The 13746-nt window shown below is 39.5% G+C and overlaps 1 protein-coding gene and 1 long non-coding RNA gene across 30 annotated transcripts in view; one reads left to right on the top strand and one right to left on the bottom strand.

Annotated features, from left to right (window-relative positions):
- The window catches only part of NEB (nebulin), a 207241-nt gene that overhangs the window by 186535 nt on the left and 6960 nt on the right, over nt 1–13746 (top strand). For 10 of the 29 annotated variants that reach the window (XM_032355562.1, XM_032355564.1, XM_032355560.1 and 7 more), the window contains 12 exons: nt 1281–1385; nt 1922–2026; nt 2676–2768; nt 3845–3937; nt 6004–6096; nt 6614–6706; nt 7683–7775; nt 9492–9584; nt 10560–10652; nt 11220–11312; nt 13044–13136; nt 13432–13524. In XM_032355562.1, coding sequence (XP_032211453.1) covers nt 1281–1385; nt 1922–2026; nt 2676–2768; nt 3845–3937; nt 6004–6096; nt 6614–6706; nt 7683–7775; nt 9492–9584; nt 10560–10652; nt 11220–11312; nt 13044–13136; nt 13432–13524 — 1140 coding nt within the window. The remainder of the gene's footprint in view (nt 1–1280; nt 1386–1921; nt 2027–2675; nt 2769–3844; nt 3938–6003; nt 6097–6613; nt 6707–7682; nt 7776–9491; nt 9585–10559; nt 10653–11219; nt 11313–13043; nt 13137–13431; nt 13525–13746) is intronic. The other 19 variants (XM_032355548.1, XM_032355544.1, XM_032355557.1 and 16 more) reach the window with 16 other exon arrangements.
- On the bottom strand, nt 2027–11099 carry LOC116597600. The gene is made up of 3 exons (XR_004288680.1): nt 10962–11099; nt 2865–2990; nt 2027–2724 (listed from the first exon to the last, which is right to left on the bottom strand). It is a non-coding gene; the product is annotated as an uncharacterized LOC116597600 (long non-coding RNA).

The raw sequence follows: 13746 nt of genomic DNA, 5'->3' as shown, positions 1-13746 counted from the left end.
GGGTTTGCGGATATTTTCAGCTGGGTCTCCTCATAGGCTTTTCTGCATCCAATTGATCAAGCCTGTTTGCCTGCCAGCGGCCTGCATGGGGCCAGGGCAGGAAAGCCCAAGAACGGTGATGGCTGGCTCAGCCATGGCTGGTCAGCTGGTCATAATGGTGGCCCCAGGTCTGTTCAGTAGAGCCTCTAGTCAGAGACGCATTCTGGAAGCGACTGCTGGTCCTGCCTGCCTCTTGTGTCTGGTAGCCAGGAGCTCCAACATACCTGTGCAGAGCGCAGCAAAAATCTCCTTGCCAGCAGCTTTACAGAGGCCTGCTGATGGCTCTTAACCCTCCTGCTTTTCTCTCCCTGCCTGTTGGTCATGTGGCTCCTGGCTAAACAGCCCCATCCGCTTCAGAGTAGACCCCCCATTGCCAGGAGCCTGGTTGTCTGTCACCTTCCTCTGTGAGGACCAGCCAGCCAGGGCCTCCTTCTGCTGTGTTTGCCGTGACAGTGGGTTTTAGTAAATGCCCAGACTCAGTTCTCCAAGAAAGAAAAGACATGGTGCTTACTAACCACAAGAGGGCTCTGCTTTAGAACTCCCTAACATCCATGAACTGTCCTGAAACTACAAAGGACTTTCTTTCTGCTGAACAGGAACGGCAGTTGTAGGTTCCATTGGCCCATTTCCCTGTGGTAGTCATGTAAGGGCCTATTTAGCCAGAGCAGCTCCATCTCAGTTGAACAGCCATTTTGTTGTTTATGCAGTAACTTAAACTGACCCTGTCCCCCTGTCCCTCCGGTCAGGGGACTTATTTAAAAGCAAGTCCAGGTAACCAGTCCCAGGTAACAGAGCCCAAATACAAGGGCGGGTCAGGCCAGGTGGAGACATCCAATAAGTGGGGCGCACATACTGTCTCCCTAGCTACCAAGAAGTGTGGGCCCCGCCTTTTGGGTGCCAAGGTGATATCCTAGTTCAAATAGCTACTGTGGGGTGAATTGTAATTCAATTGGCCACCCCTGTGGGACCTAGCATGACTGTGCAGCTTTCTCTGTGTGTTACAATCTCATTGGCCACCTGTGTGTGGCCAGACTCAACCACATGGCCTTTGCCCTTTAAAAGTTAGTCTGTAAGGCAGGGAGGGGTCACCCTCTCTGTAAGAGGCAGCCCCGAAGGGTCGGTTTAATTCTCGATGCTTGGCGAGAAATAAAGCTTTGCTTGATCTTCACTTTGTATCAGTCTCACTCCTTTGATCACGGACCCATCAGTCACCATCCTTATTTCTTGAACTCTGTTTTCAGAAAAAGTACAAGGAAGATGCAGAGAAGTGCATGTCCTATTATGAGACTGTTTTGGACACCCCAGAGATACAGAGAGTCCGGGAGAACCAAAAGAATTTCAGCCTTGTAAGTTTTTATGACTCTAAGACACAGCCCACTGATACCTGGGATGGGGGTGCACAGTGGATGCCTCTGGGCATAGACAATGGGCCTTGCCTCCGAGAGGGGGCTGCAGGGCCGCCCTCTGCAACTCCCACCTGTGGGCCAGGAAACATGTGCTCCATTTTTCTTCAAGATCACCTTATAGTCCCCAAATCACAGCATGAAATATACCACTGCTGCTTTGTTAGTGGCTTCTTGTCACTGTATGTGAACTATCGCCATCTTCTATTAGTGGCAACATCTGTCTTTTTCAAAATTAATTCAGGCAGGGATGCATTTTTTTAAATCTAACTTGACACTTTACCATTTTTAGGGTTTTTAAAAGAATTTTACAACATTCTTATTAAAGAATTTCCCTTCAGCTATCTGACTATGATTATTATGGCATAGTTTGGTTTTTGTTTTGATTTGGATTTTAACTTCCCTTACACAATAGAGACAATTTAAAATATATTTTAAAATGTTGAAATCTTAACAAGATGTTTACTCTTTCTTCATAGCTCCAATACCAGTGTGACCTTAAAAACAGTAAAGGAAAAGTTACAGTTGTTCAAGACACGCCAGAAATACTGCGTGTTAAAGAAAATCAAAAGAATTTCAGCTCGGTATATTTACTATTTATTTTCCATTTAATGCTAACCTAATACTTGCATTCTCCTCCTTAAAAATATGCTAGCCTCATGTTGATTCAGACAATTAACATCTAACCTCCCCAGTTAATACTAGAGGTTATTTGATAAAATTTCCCATACTTTGCTCTAAAAACATCACTCCAGAAACCATTTGAAATAACACCTTAAATCTGCTAACTGAGTAACTTTTTTTCTTTTTAATTTTTTTAATCCCACAGCAATAACATGTGTTGTCTTGCTCCATGAAGATGGATTTCTTCTTGACATTGTGATTTCTCCTATTATCCTTCCCCTGAACAAAATGACTTTACATTTCTTTAATGGATTTTGTTTCCTATGAGAGGGGTCTTTTTAAATCAGCATTTTCCCAGTTTTTCTCATCCTGTATTGATACAGTACAATAATTTTAAAAGAAATCTCAAGATCTGGGAAGTTGTCCATGTTGTAAATATGGCAGGAGTTCTGATGCTGACGTGGAAGATGTCAGATTCTCTGGCACACGGCTAAGAACATTCTCTAGTGTCTTTTGTTTTCACAGAAGCCATGTTTCCTAGTCTTCCTCCAGGAATTACTGGGCTTTCTTTTCTTCTGTGTAACATTGTCCTGATTCTGAATGCCCCAGGTTTTATACAAAGAGGATGTCTCGCCGGGAACGGCCATCGGAAAGACCCCTGAGATGATGAGAGTGAAGCAAACACAGGATCACATTAGCTCGGTAAAGACACGCCCCACACTCCCCCCCAGGGATCCCGCCCAGTCCCTCCCCCAGAGACTCATCTGCTGAGTTTTCTGCCTGCCTCAGATCATTTACTTTGAGGGCCGAGCTGCACTCAAAACTTTTGTCACCAGAAGCAGCTGAAGCTGCTGAAGTAGGTGCTGTGGTGAGGGCCATCCCCCAGTCAGTGCAGCCCAGGCCGGTGGCAGGAAGGGAGGTTACCTGTGGGAAACATAAAGGCCGGTGTCAGAGCAAACCAGAGCTGGACCGTGGTTAAAGTGGTCAAAACAGGTTTTATGCAGGACTGTTGCAATAAGGGAAAGAGATCTCAGTATGCAACTGGGCTGAATTCCAAAAACTGTAAGGAAAATTAAGGATTTCTAATTAGAGGGGGTGACGGTGGGGTGGAAAAGGAGGCCGGCGGGGGAATAGAAAATCAAAGAAAATATCAGGGGTAAGAGGGGTTCTGCCTGAACCTACCTAACATGATTTTTGCTGGTGGCAGGCCAGAGTGATCAGACGTTGCCTGGTGGGGCTGGTGGAGTAAGGAATTTGGTCAGATATCAAGGGTGAAGACATACCAAGGGTAGGGGGGTTTCTGGCTAAACTGACTTAGCAGGATTCTTGCTAAAATCAGGCGATACAGAGATAGACTCGGAAGTCCAAAAGGCGAGGCCTGTTTGGGAAGAAGATTCAGAGGACCCTGACTGAAGTTTAATCAGGGAGAGACGCCTTGTGACTTGTAAGAAAATAGAATATGTTAAAGTCGAAAATTCAAACTTCCTGGATATATGTTGTGAATGTATTTGTCCTAGCCAAACAAACTGTAGGATAGAACATCTGAGTGCACAGGAAAGATAAGGGGCTATAGTCTGAGTAGAGACTCCCTCGCTACCTCACCCCTAACGGACAGGAGAGTGACCAAGAGTCCTTGCCCATGGCATTGTTCCCTGACCCGGTGTTGGAATGAAGCCCCGTGCACACTAAGTATAGTTTGTATTACTTAAACTGTGACTTTACAAACTGCAGAGCTCCTAACCAAACACATGTATGTGTTCCCACTTTTATATTTGCAGGTGAAGTATAAGGAAGCCATTGGCCAAGGAACCCCAATTCCTGACCTGCCAGAAGTAAAACGTGTCAAAGAGACACAGAAGCACATTAGCTCGGTAATGGCCCGTGGGCTCAGCGTATTTGTGTACCCAGTCACCTCCTAGTTGCTCCCTAGCTCCAGGAGTGGGGTGAATGGTGGGCTGGGAATGGTGTGAACCTCCCTCCATGCTAGCTAAGAAACCTCTGTCTTCACACCATTCAGAAGGGACTTGGCTTCTTTAATGATCACGCCTGCACTTTCTAGAGTAAAAAGTGCCAGTTAGGTTATCGGACTGATCTGGAGTTAAAAGATATAAACATAAAAATGACAAAGTATTATATATTTCATGTATATTATGATATATTAGAAAATTGGTATATAAATTTTAATTTTATATAATTATCTATAATATACATATATAATATTACATAATATCATATGTAATATTTTGTGTTTCTCCAGTGTATATATTTGCGTGTATGTGTCTCTTGGGACACTCTCCTCTGTCTGGAAAAACTCTAGGTAGACTTTTGAAGTCTCTGCAGTCTTCTCCTCTCCCTTTCAAGAACTTTTGCCCCATATCCTCTGCTATTTTGCAGATGCCGTGTATGTTAAGGTGCTGGCTGTCCTCCCTCTACCCACAATGACATACTATATTTTAAGCATGTTCTCTGTGAGGAATTTCGCACCTGTGATAGTGGATGTGTATCAGGAGGTGTGCCTCACACCTTAAATAATCAGGTTAAGCATGCGTTTCTCCCGACCTCTGTCAGGTTAGCTCAGTCTCTGGTCCCCATCCCAACACATACACACATACACACTCTCTCTCTCTCACTCTCACTCACTTACTCACTCACCCACTCAGCTTTCCCATCCATAAGCACATTGCAAGCAGTCGCTGGCTGCTAGCAAGAGACCCTGTGGAGTTTGGGAAATAGTTTATGGCCAATAAAAGCTGACAGCCTTGGACTTAGAGATTCTGCTTGTCACTAGATGACTGAATTCTCATTTTGTTGCCATTGGGAAACACTTGCTATTTCTCTTGCAAGTTGTTCATATTATTTAGATCTCTTTCCTGTCTCACTCTTCTCTTATACTCTGGCTTCCTTGTGGTACAAATTATGTAGAATTTTGCGTCCACACACACACACAAAAATGCCTTTAGTCACATTTAATTGCAACTTCCTGTCTCTCTCTGATTATGTTTTGTTCTGTTATCCATGATTTCGGTTCTGCTGCTTTGCTGGGTAAAGAAACACAGGTTTATATTTAAAAAGCAGATTTTTAAAGATCTCTCAAGGTTTCCCAGCAAAACAAAGATAGCACCCCTAGTTTGTCAGTGATCTGGGGAATTAACCTGTGACTTAAACCCCCTGCACTGTTCCTGTTGCTCCCAACCCACTCTCAAGTACACCCTTGACCCATTTATTTAAAAAGAATTCATTCATTCCTTTAGGCTGACAATTCTTAAGCGGGAAGAAGGAAAAGAAGGGTGCCAGAGGTTCAGGAAGTTCCTTACTCTCTTCCTTAAAATTTATAGACCTTTGATATGACCCCTAAAAAATAGAGACTTCCCTCAGTTTGAGAAACTCTAGGTTACATGCTCCAACAACCATCAGTAGGAATTTCAAGGTCAGATGCTCTTTCTGAAAAATATACTTTTAAGTCTCCTCATATTAAGAGTACCTACAGACTAGGCTCCCCCTAGGAATTTTCAGTAGAAAATACAAAACAAACTTTCCAAACCTGAAGGAATAGAGTATCATATGATTAGAAAATTTTAAACCAAGGAACCCATTTATTAAGTACAAATCTACTGTGGACCCACTAATACTAAATGTTGTGAAATGGTTCCGTTTTTCTCAATGTTGAAATTAGTATTTTTTTAATGCATTTTAGGAATGTTCTAAGTGTTGACAATAGAAAATGCGTAATTTAGTACCAAGTGTTCGAGGGTAGTAAAGTCACTTTTGAAGAGGGAACATAAATATTTGTGGAATTTGTTTTCCTTCTTCCTTGAGTGTCATACTTAAAAGCTAGATTGTTTTTAGGAGTTTCCACCACGTAGCTCACAGATGTAGCTGTAATCCAAAGGATTCATGGTCATTTCACCTTTTTGGCTATTCTAATTATCATCTACAGGTTATGTACAAAGAAAACTTGGGAACAGGCATTCCAACCCCTGTCACTCCAGAGATTGAGAGAGTCAAACGCAATCAAGAGAACTTTAGCTCGGTATTTACAAATATATCAAATAATTTGAAACTGTTTCCCCACTTAAAAGTCTATCAGAATAACCCATTATCCTTTTTTCAAAAAGTAACATCTTAATTCTCTGTGTGTGTGTATGTGTGTTGGGGCATGGGGATGGGGGCAGTGTTATTAACTGACCAGAACCATCTGGACTTACAGAAAGTGATTCACTGTTCTGGTGGTACTTTAACATTTTTAGCGAATGACAAGTGTGAAAACTTAGATCTAAAACACTGTAAGTAGAATTAACACAAAATTCCCCGTCATCATACTCATTTCCTGTAACTTCAGTGCTTTGTGGTATACTTTTTTATCCCCAGAATTAACATGGTAGAGTTTATCATTAAAGTTGTGAAGAAAAAGTAAAAGCATTATCCTTACTAAATATACTCACTAAGAGACTCCCTCTTCACACAAACAACCTGCCCCTAATTTTTTCCCTTCCTTAATCTTTGTGCCTGTTTTGAATGTCTTCTGGGTACTTTCTTATATCTCACAGGTTTTGTACAAAGAAAATTTGGGGAAAGGAACCCCAACACCTATCACTCCAGAGATTGAGAGAGTCAAACGCAATCAAGAGAACTTTAGCTCGGTATTTCTTAGGGGGCAAAAAATAAAATCCCTTAATTCTTATCTCAAATAATATTTTTTAACACATTACAAACACGGTTTTTCTTCCTGTAAAATTACTAAATTCATATAATGAAAATAATGATACCAAATATTACCTTAGTTTTCAACCCAAACCTAATTTAGTATTTACTTGAGTTCTGGTGTGAAATTTTAACTGTGTTTTCCCTGAAACATAATGATAGATCACTTTCCTTAAAAACCCATAATACTCAGTGTTTGTTCCTCCTTCCCCAAACCCTCATTTAATAATAACAGGAATTTCTAACTGGTGTGACACAAATCAAAAGTAAAAATCTAACATCCCTTTAAAAAGCCAATGTTAACTAGAATTTTATTTGTACTTATTCTGGCTCTGTTTGATGTATTTCTTGTGTTTGTAGCATTTTGTAAAAGAGTGTGATTCTTAAATATTTTCATTCAAGAGATGGAAGAAATATTTACAGTTAAGTCAGAAATGTGGCTCAGCTATTATTTTTTGTATACCGTGAAAGATAGAATTGAACTTCCCTTTGGAATAGTTTAAGGATTATCGAAAGCTAGTATTTACTTAGCTTTTAATATTAATAATATTTATTTTATTCCCCCAAACCTCTCTCTCTATCTGGTTCCCTAATTGAGTTACCAGCTCATTATGGATATTAATTTCAGTCAACTTGAATATTATTTGATAAGGCCTCATCCTTCTGTCTTTGAGTGAAGACCTGTAAGTGACTCTTGCCTGCAGCCTAGCAGCTGTGTCTTTATTAATGCCACTCAGACAGACATCGCACTGTATGTGATGAAATGTCAAAGATGGTCAGTTGTCCTATTTCTTAAAGTTGTCTTGGCCTCGTATGCCATTACAAAAACAAAAAAACTTTTAGGGACTGTTTTGAAGATCAGGTTACCTAAAAGATGGGTCCAAGCTGATGTGATTATTGGTTTTGTGCACACAGATTTTGTACAAAGAGAACTTGAGCAAGGGGACCCCCATTGCTGTCACTCCTGAGATGGAGCGAGTCAAACGCAATCAAGAAAACTTTAGCTCGGTATTCGGGAGAAAGCTCCTTTAATTCCATATTTAAAAAATAATAATTTTCTAAAAAACAACTTCTCACTATTAGTCCCTTTAAAATAATCAATTTAACATTTTTAAGATTTCATCAACTGAATTCTGTTTTCCACGTCATTTACTTACCATTTTATTCTAACATTTTATACCTTCCATAATAGTCCCGTAAAACGTTTAATTGGTTCCTTTCCTTCTCTTTTCAACTTCTGTGTTGCTGCTGGGACTTTTGAAGTTCATTGGTGTCCAAAAAATCCAAGCACTGTAGCTCTTATTTACTTGGGACTCTTAACTTGATGCTTCTTGGTTAGCTTTGTCCAGAAACACAGTACCCAAGGCCACATGTAGAAATAGTGGCTCTTGATTGGGAATGGCAGTTACCTTAACCTAGATCCTATCTGGTTAAACACATGACAGAAAAAGAAAGTAGCTCAGTGTTGGAACCCAAAGCAGCCTTATCTTGATACTTGTGCTACAAGCCATTCCATGAATAGAAATCCAGACCTTCTGATTTCTTTTAAATATACAAATCAGAATATAAACTTATATTTAATGTTACTTTTTGTTAATATTGTTGAAAATTCTGTAATAGTCTGTAAAACTTATGTATAAGGATCTTAAGAGTTACTTACACCTGAGATAGAAAATCAAATGTCAGTAGTGAAATTTAGCTGGATATTTTGGGGGCAGAAGAGCAGAGCAGGGTTTTGATCCAAAGTAGTTTTTGTGAGTTCAGATATTTTCAGAAAGTTTGATCCTTCCATATGATTAGATCAGTAACTTTCTTTGGTCCCACTGTCTTTTGGTTTTGTTTTGTTTTGCTTTCCTTCGTTTCTAATTACTGTTGACTAACAACCTTTCAACTTTGTTAAATTGTCAATGTAAATTAGTTTCACTTTTGGAATGTTCACTGTTTTCCCTGTGGGATGATGGTGATGATGGTGGTGGTGGTGGTGATGATGATGATGATGATTTCTTCTTTTGGAAGAATAAGGTTTGCGTTAATTTTCAAAGTTATATTTTTTTCTTGTATATTAGAGTAAGTGTATTGTTTATATCTGAGATTTTAATGGTCCCAATGATCCCAGACAATTTTTTTTTCCTAAGTAACCATTTGTGTTTATTGTTACACAGGTTGCATTTAGGCAGAATTGTCCGGTGGTTTATATAGCTTCTAAGATTCCATGGGAAAAAATTAGTACTGCGTATTAAAACATTAACTTTCAGACTTGACCACCTCCATAACTTGGATTTACTCAACAAGGACCAGTTTTGCTATACTACACAGATTTGGCCTAGGATTTTAAATATCTGTTATTCTGCAAAACAGATGTTCTATGTAGGGAAGATAAGTTTTTGCCAATCTAATTTAAAAATAATTTTCCTATTATACACTAAGCACTTTAGTGCTCTTATGAAATTATTTGTAATTTTTTCCTTAATTCCCAACATGGGGAACACACCTTCAATATAATATGAGTTAATAGTGAGGAGAATATCAAATGCACTGAAACCTTAGCTAAGGAAATACAGAGCATATGTTCATCCCGATCTGTGTGGAAGAAACAGGTTGACTTGGTGAATTTGTCATTCCATTTGATGTCTGTAGTCTCATACTAGGGTTCCTACAGGACAGAATGAAAGGGCTGTTTTGACTGCTCTTGTTTTTTTCTGCATGCTTTCTTGTGTTGTACAGGTGTTGTATAAAGAAAACCCCGGGAAAGGGATCCCAATTCCCATCACTCCAGAGATGGAGAGAGTCAAACACAATCAAGAAAACTTTAGTTCGGTATTTAAAAGGAAAAAATTCCCTTTAACTATTTTTAAACCAAAAATTAATGGCTATATTTTAAATCTAATCAGCTTATCCCAATAAAAACTCTGACATGTCTTGTTCACAACTTAATGCTGCCCTTTCCTGTGAATCCGTTTCCCCATTTTGGTTAAACATTAATACCATCATTTGACTTAAAAAAAAAAAAGTGTTCAGTAGTATATCCTAGCCCTTAAAAACATAACCTTCTCAGTGTCTAAGCACCCACATTTATCCTGCTTTGGCAAATTTGATGTGGACGTAAAGCTTACAAAAATGTACTTAGCAAAAATCGAACTATCGGCCTCACTTCCTGTTCTAACTTTCTCTGTCCCTACTGGTATTCGTACAGATCTTGTGACTTTTTTAGCATCCTGTCATTGCTCTCCATTGCTTTAAAAATAATTAATTCTTCCCAATATGTTCACGAAAACTAAAAATTAAATACTTGGACTTCTTTTGAAACTGAACAAAAGAAGGTTTGTGCACATGTACCTTTATTTATACAGTGTTTATTAAAAACCCAGATATCTTTATGTGGTTTATTAATAACATTTCCAAATCAAAAATAACTTCCCTGGTTCTCCCTTTTGTCTCTTAACATTTTTACTCTTTTTCTTCCTCATAACAAACTGGGCAGGGCAGGGGGGGTACTAATTGTTCCCTTCCATGGTGCACTCTTGCTCCGAGCTACAGAGATTAATTCAATCAACAAAAGTAACAAAACTTTCTTTTCCTATCTCTTAGTTTTTTGCTGCTCTTTCCTGCATTCCCTTACTTAAAAGTGTGTCTTTAGGCTCCTACAGGTTGGATCTAGAAGCTTCTGGTATTTCCCTTCCTCCTACCTATTCTCTTCCTCTTTGCCCTTCTTCTCCCTACTTCTGTTCCCTCCACAAAAGGGGGACAGTGGTTGATCGCTCTCCTTGTTCTGGATGCTTTCTTATTATACAGGTGCTATACAAGGAAAACCTGGGGACTGGAATTCCAATCTCCATCACTCCTGAGATGCAGAGAGTCAAACAGAATCAAGAAAATCTTAGCTCGGTATTTTGGAAAGAAAGTGAAAAGAAGATGCCACTTAACCTCATAATTATATAATACTTAACATTTATTCCTTTTTAAAACCCACTACCCTTCCTTTGTTTCTAATATACCTCACTTAGCAAAAGGACAATACTTTTTGCATTTTTATGTTACTACTATGGATTCAACTTTTTAAAACATTTTAGTTCTGATAGCGATTCCATCTGGTTTTCTTTAAATATATATATTTTTAACTTGCTTGGATAACAACAAAACTGAGTTCTAACAATCTCAAGCCCCCATGTGATTGTCGGGAGGCACTGTACTCACAGAAGCGATGAAATAACATGAGTAGCTGACAGCCTTTCCCCAGCAGCTGAGGTCCTTGCTGCCCTAGAGACTCTGCTTCCCCAGCCAAACCTTTGCCGCCATTAAAGTAGTTTGTGGCAGCTTGCCAACCCGTTAACTCCCGGCTCCCTGGACTACTGTGTCATTGGGTAACAAGGAAGTTGAACTCACACTTACAATCTTAAACGAAATGGTACTTAACTTTTTTTTTTTTTTCTGGATGCTTTTCTCATTACACAGGTGTTGTACAAAGAAAATATGGGCAAGGGAACCCCTTTACCTGTCACTCCAGAGATGGAGAGAGTCAAACACAATCAAGAAAATATTAGCTCGGTACTTTGGCAAGAAAAGAAAAAGCTACTTCTTTTAATGATTTAAAATAATACTTATTAATCATACTTTTTAAAAAAACTTAAATTTTGTGAATTTTGTTGATCCCATTTATCTTTCTCTCCTAGAAGACTACTCTCAGCTTTAACCCCATAATAACAAGATTGCTTTAATCTGTAAAGTTCTAATATCAGGAAGTAACAGATTTTCCAATAAAATGTCCTTTCACTCATCTGTCCCCAAACTTACTGTCTATCATCCTCAAGGTCTCTTTGTTTTATGTACTCCTGAAATCTGGGGGGTGGCATCATAGTTATGAGAGCTCTTTCTGGAAAATTGGAGTTGTGATCTTGTTGTCTGTTTCTGCACCTATGACTTTAGGTTCTAATTTACCCTGTCAGATTTAGACAAAGAGACCTTGGGAAAAATAACCCCTGATCCTCTCTTCCAAGGATAATGACATTTCTTTTCCATTTGGTATTTAAAAAAAAAAAATATATATATATATATATATATATATAAATCCACTTGTTCTTTTAGTTTGCTTAGATAACAACAAAATTGAGTTCTAACAATCTCAAATCCCCCATGTACTTGTTCGGAGGTACTACGCTCAGAGAAATGAAAAAATTAAGATCCACTAGTGGTTTCAGAAAATAATTTATCAATTTACATAAAAATGAAGTGTCACTTAAACTGTTTTTTGCTTTAGCAGTTTTAGTTGTTTTGTCCTCACTGTGGTCTGTAACTGCTAACTTTTAGCAAACCATTTCCTGTAAGCCTGTGCTCTGTGACCTACGTTTATAATGTAGCGGGGTTTGGGATTTGTATGGGAAGATGTTAGCTCATGTTAGGCAGAACCTGGTGGGCCTCCACATGAACGGTGTCCGCAGCTTTCTCCTGCACTAAAGTGCGTGGCACCAGAATTAGCCAGGGTATTTGTTAGGTCAGACTGCTGGGTGCTGTCCCACAGTTTCTCATTCTGTGGGTCTGGTGTGGGGCCAGATGATTTGTGATTCTAGCAAGTGCTCGGGTGATGCTGACCTTTCTGTTCCGGGACCCCACTTTAAGAAATGCTACTTTAGCAGACTCTTTCTCTTGAATGCCATCTCCCAAACCTCCTGTGTCCCCATGAATGACACTGGACGGAGACACTGAGGTAAAGGATTCATCATGACACTAGTGATACAATTGCTGAAAACGTTTTTCTTTACTGATATGTTTGGTGAACTAAAGCAGGAGGCAGAGCATAGAAGACAGCAGGGGTAAAAAAAGAGTAGGAGGAATCCTTGTTTTGGGGCCCACGGTTTTATGGATGTGTCTCTAGAGGAGTTTAAGTGCTGCAAGACAGGCCAGTCTGCCATAGAGGGAGCGGCCCCACCTTCTCAGTGTCCGCCAATCACATGCCCTTCAGTCCTGTTAAGATGATCTGTCTGGGGCTTGAAATGCATAGATGAACAGTGAAATGAAGGCCTTCTCTCATCCCTTTTGGGTACTCTGCAAGTTCTGTCTTGCAGTCTGCCAGGATTTCAGGGCATGGTCCTATCCTGGAAATGTCTGTCTTGCTGTAACTACACTCAACTTCATTTAGACACCTGCTCCTTTCCACCTAACCTTATTGCCCAAGTGGTTTGGCACCCTGAGCCTCATAACAAATAATCTGTTCCATTTAATCTTTTGGTAACTGTATTTTTTTTTTCTTTTTGCCTTTTTGGATCCACTGGACTCGTGTAGATTTTGTACAAAGAAAGTGTGGGGAAAGCGACCCCAACCCCTGTCACGCCAGAGATGCAGAGAGTCAAACGCAATCAAGAGAACATTAGCTCGGTATTGTCTTGAGAAACGAAAGTGTTTTTAATTTTGCAAAGTAACCCCTGCAGTTTGGCCTGCTCCTAACTCCATCCCAGGTTAAAAACAAGCAAAATGCCAGTTTTTAAGAATCCCCTGTAAATAATATACGACACTTACTATTGCCATTAACTGGTGTTAAGCTTTCTTCTTGAGAGCTGTTCTCACTCATGTAACAGATTAAATATGGAGTTTTCACCCCAAAATTGGATTATGTTGAATGGCTTGAATATTACCTCTTCATGATTTTCGGGTCCAACTTTGTATCTCACAGGTGTTATACAAAGAGAACCTGGGGAAAGCGACCCCTACACCCTTTACTCCTGAGATGGAAAGAGTCAAACGCAATCAAGAAAACCTTAGCTCGGTATTTCGGAGAGGAAAAAAAGAAATTGTTACACTTTTAATAAGCCTGGCAAATATGGTTATATCACTAATTTATCTCACAGTTTTCCAAAAACTTCCACTTATTTTTAAAAATTCTTCTTTACCCACTTAAAAACAAACCAACCCACCCCACCCTACCAGCTCAACTGATTTAATTCTTTTTTCATCTTGTGCTTTATACAATAACATTTTAATGGCTTTA

The sequence above is a fragment of the Mustela erminea genome, chromosome 8, assembly GCF_009829155.1.
Source record: "Mustela erminea isolate mMusErm1 chromosome 8, mMusErm1.Pri, whole genome shotgun sequence".
Classification (NCBI taxonomy): Eukaryota; Metazoa; Chordata; class Mammalia; order Carnivora; family Mustelidae; genus Mustela; species Mustela erminea.
Note: the sequence above shows the minus strand (reverse complement) of the source record. Positions and strands in the feature narration are given on the sequence as shown.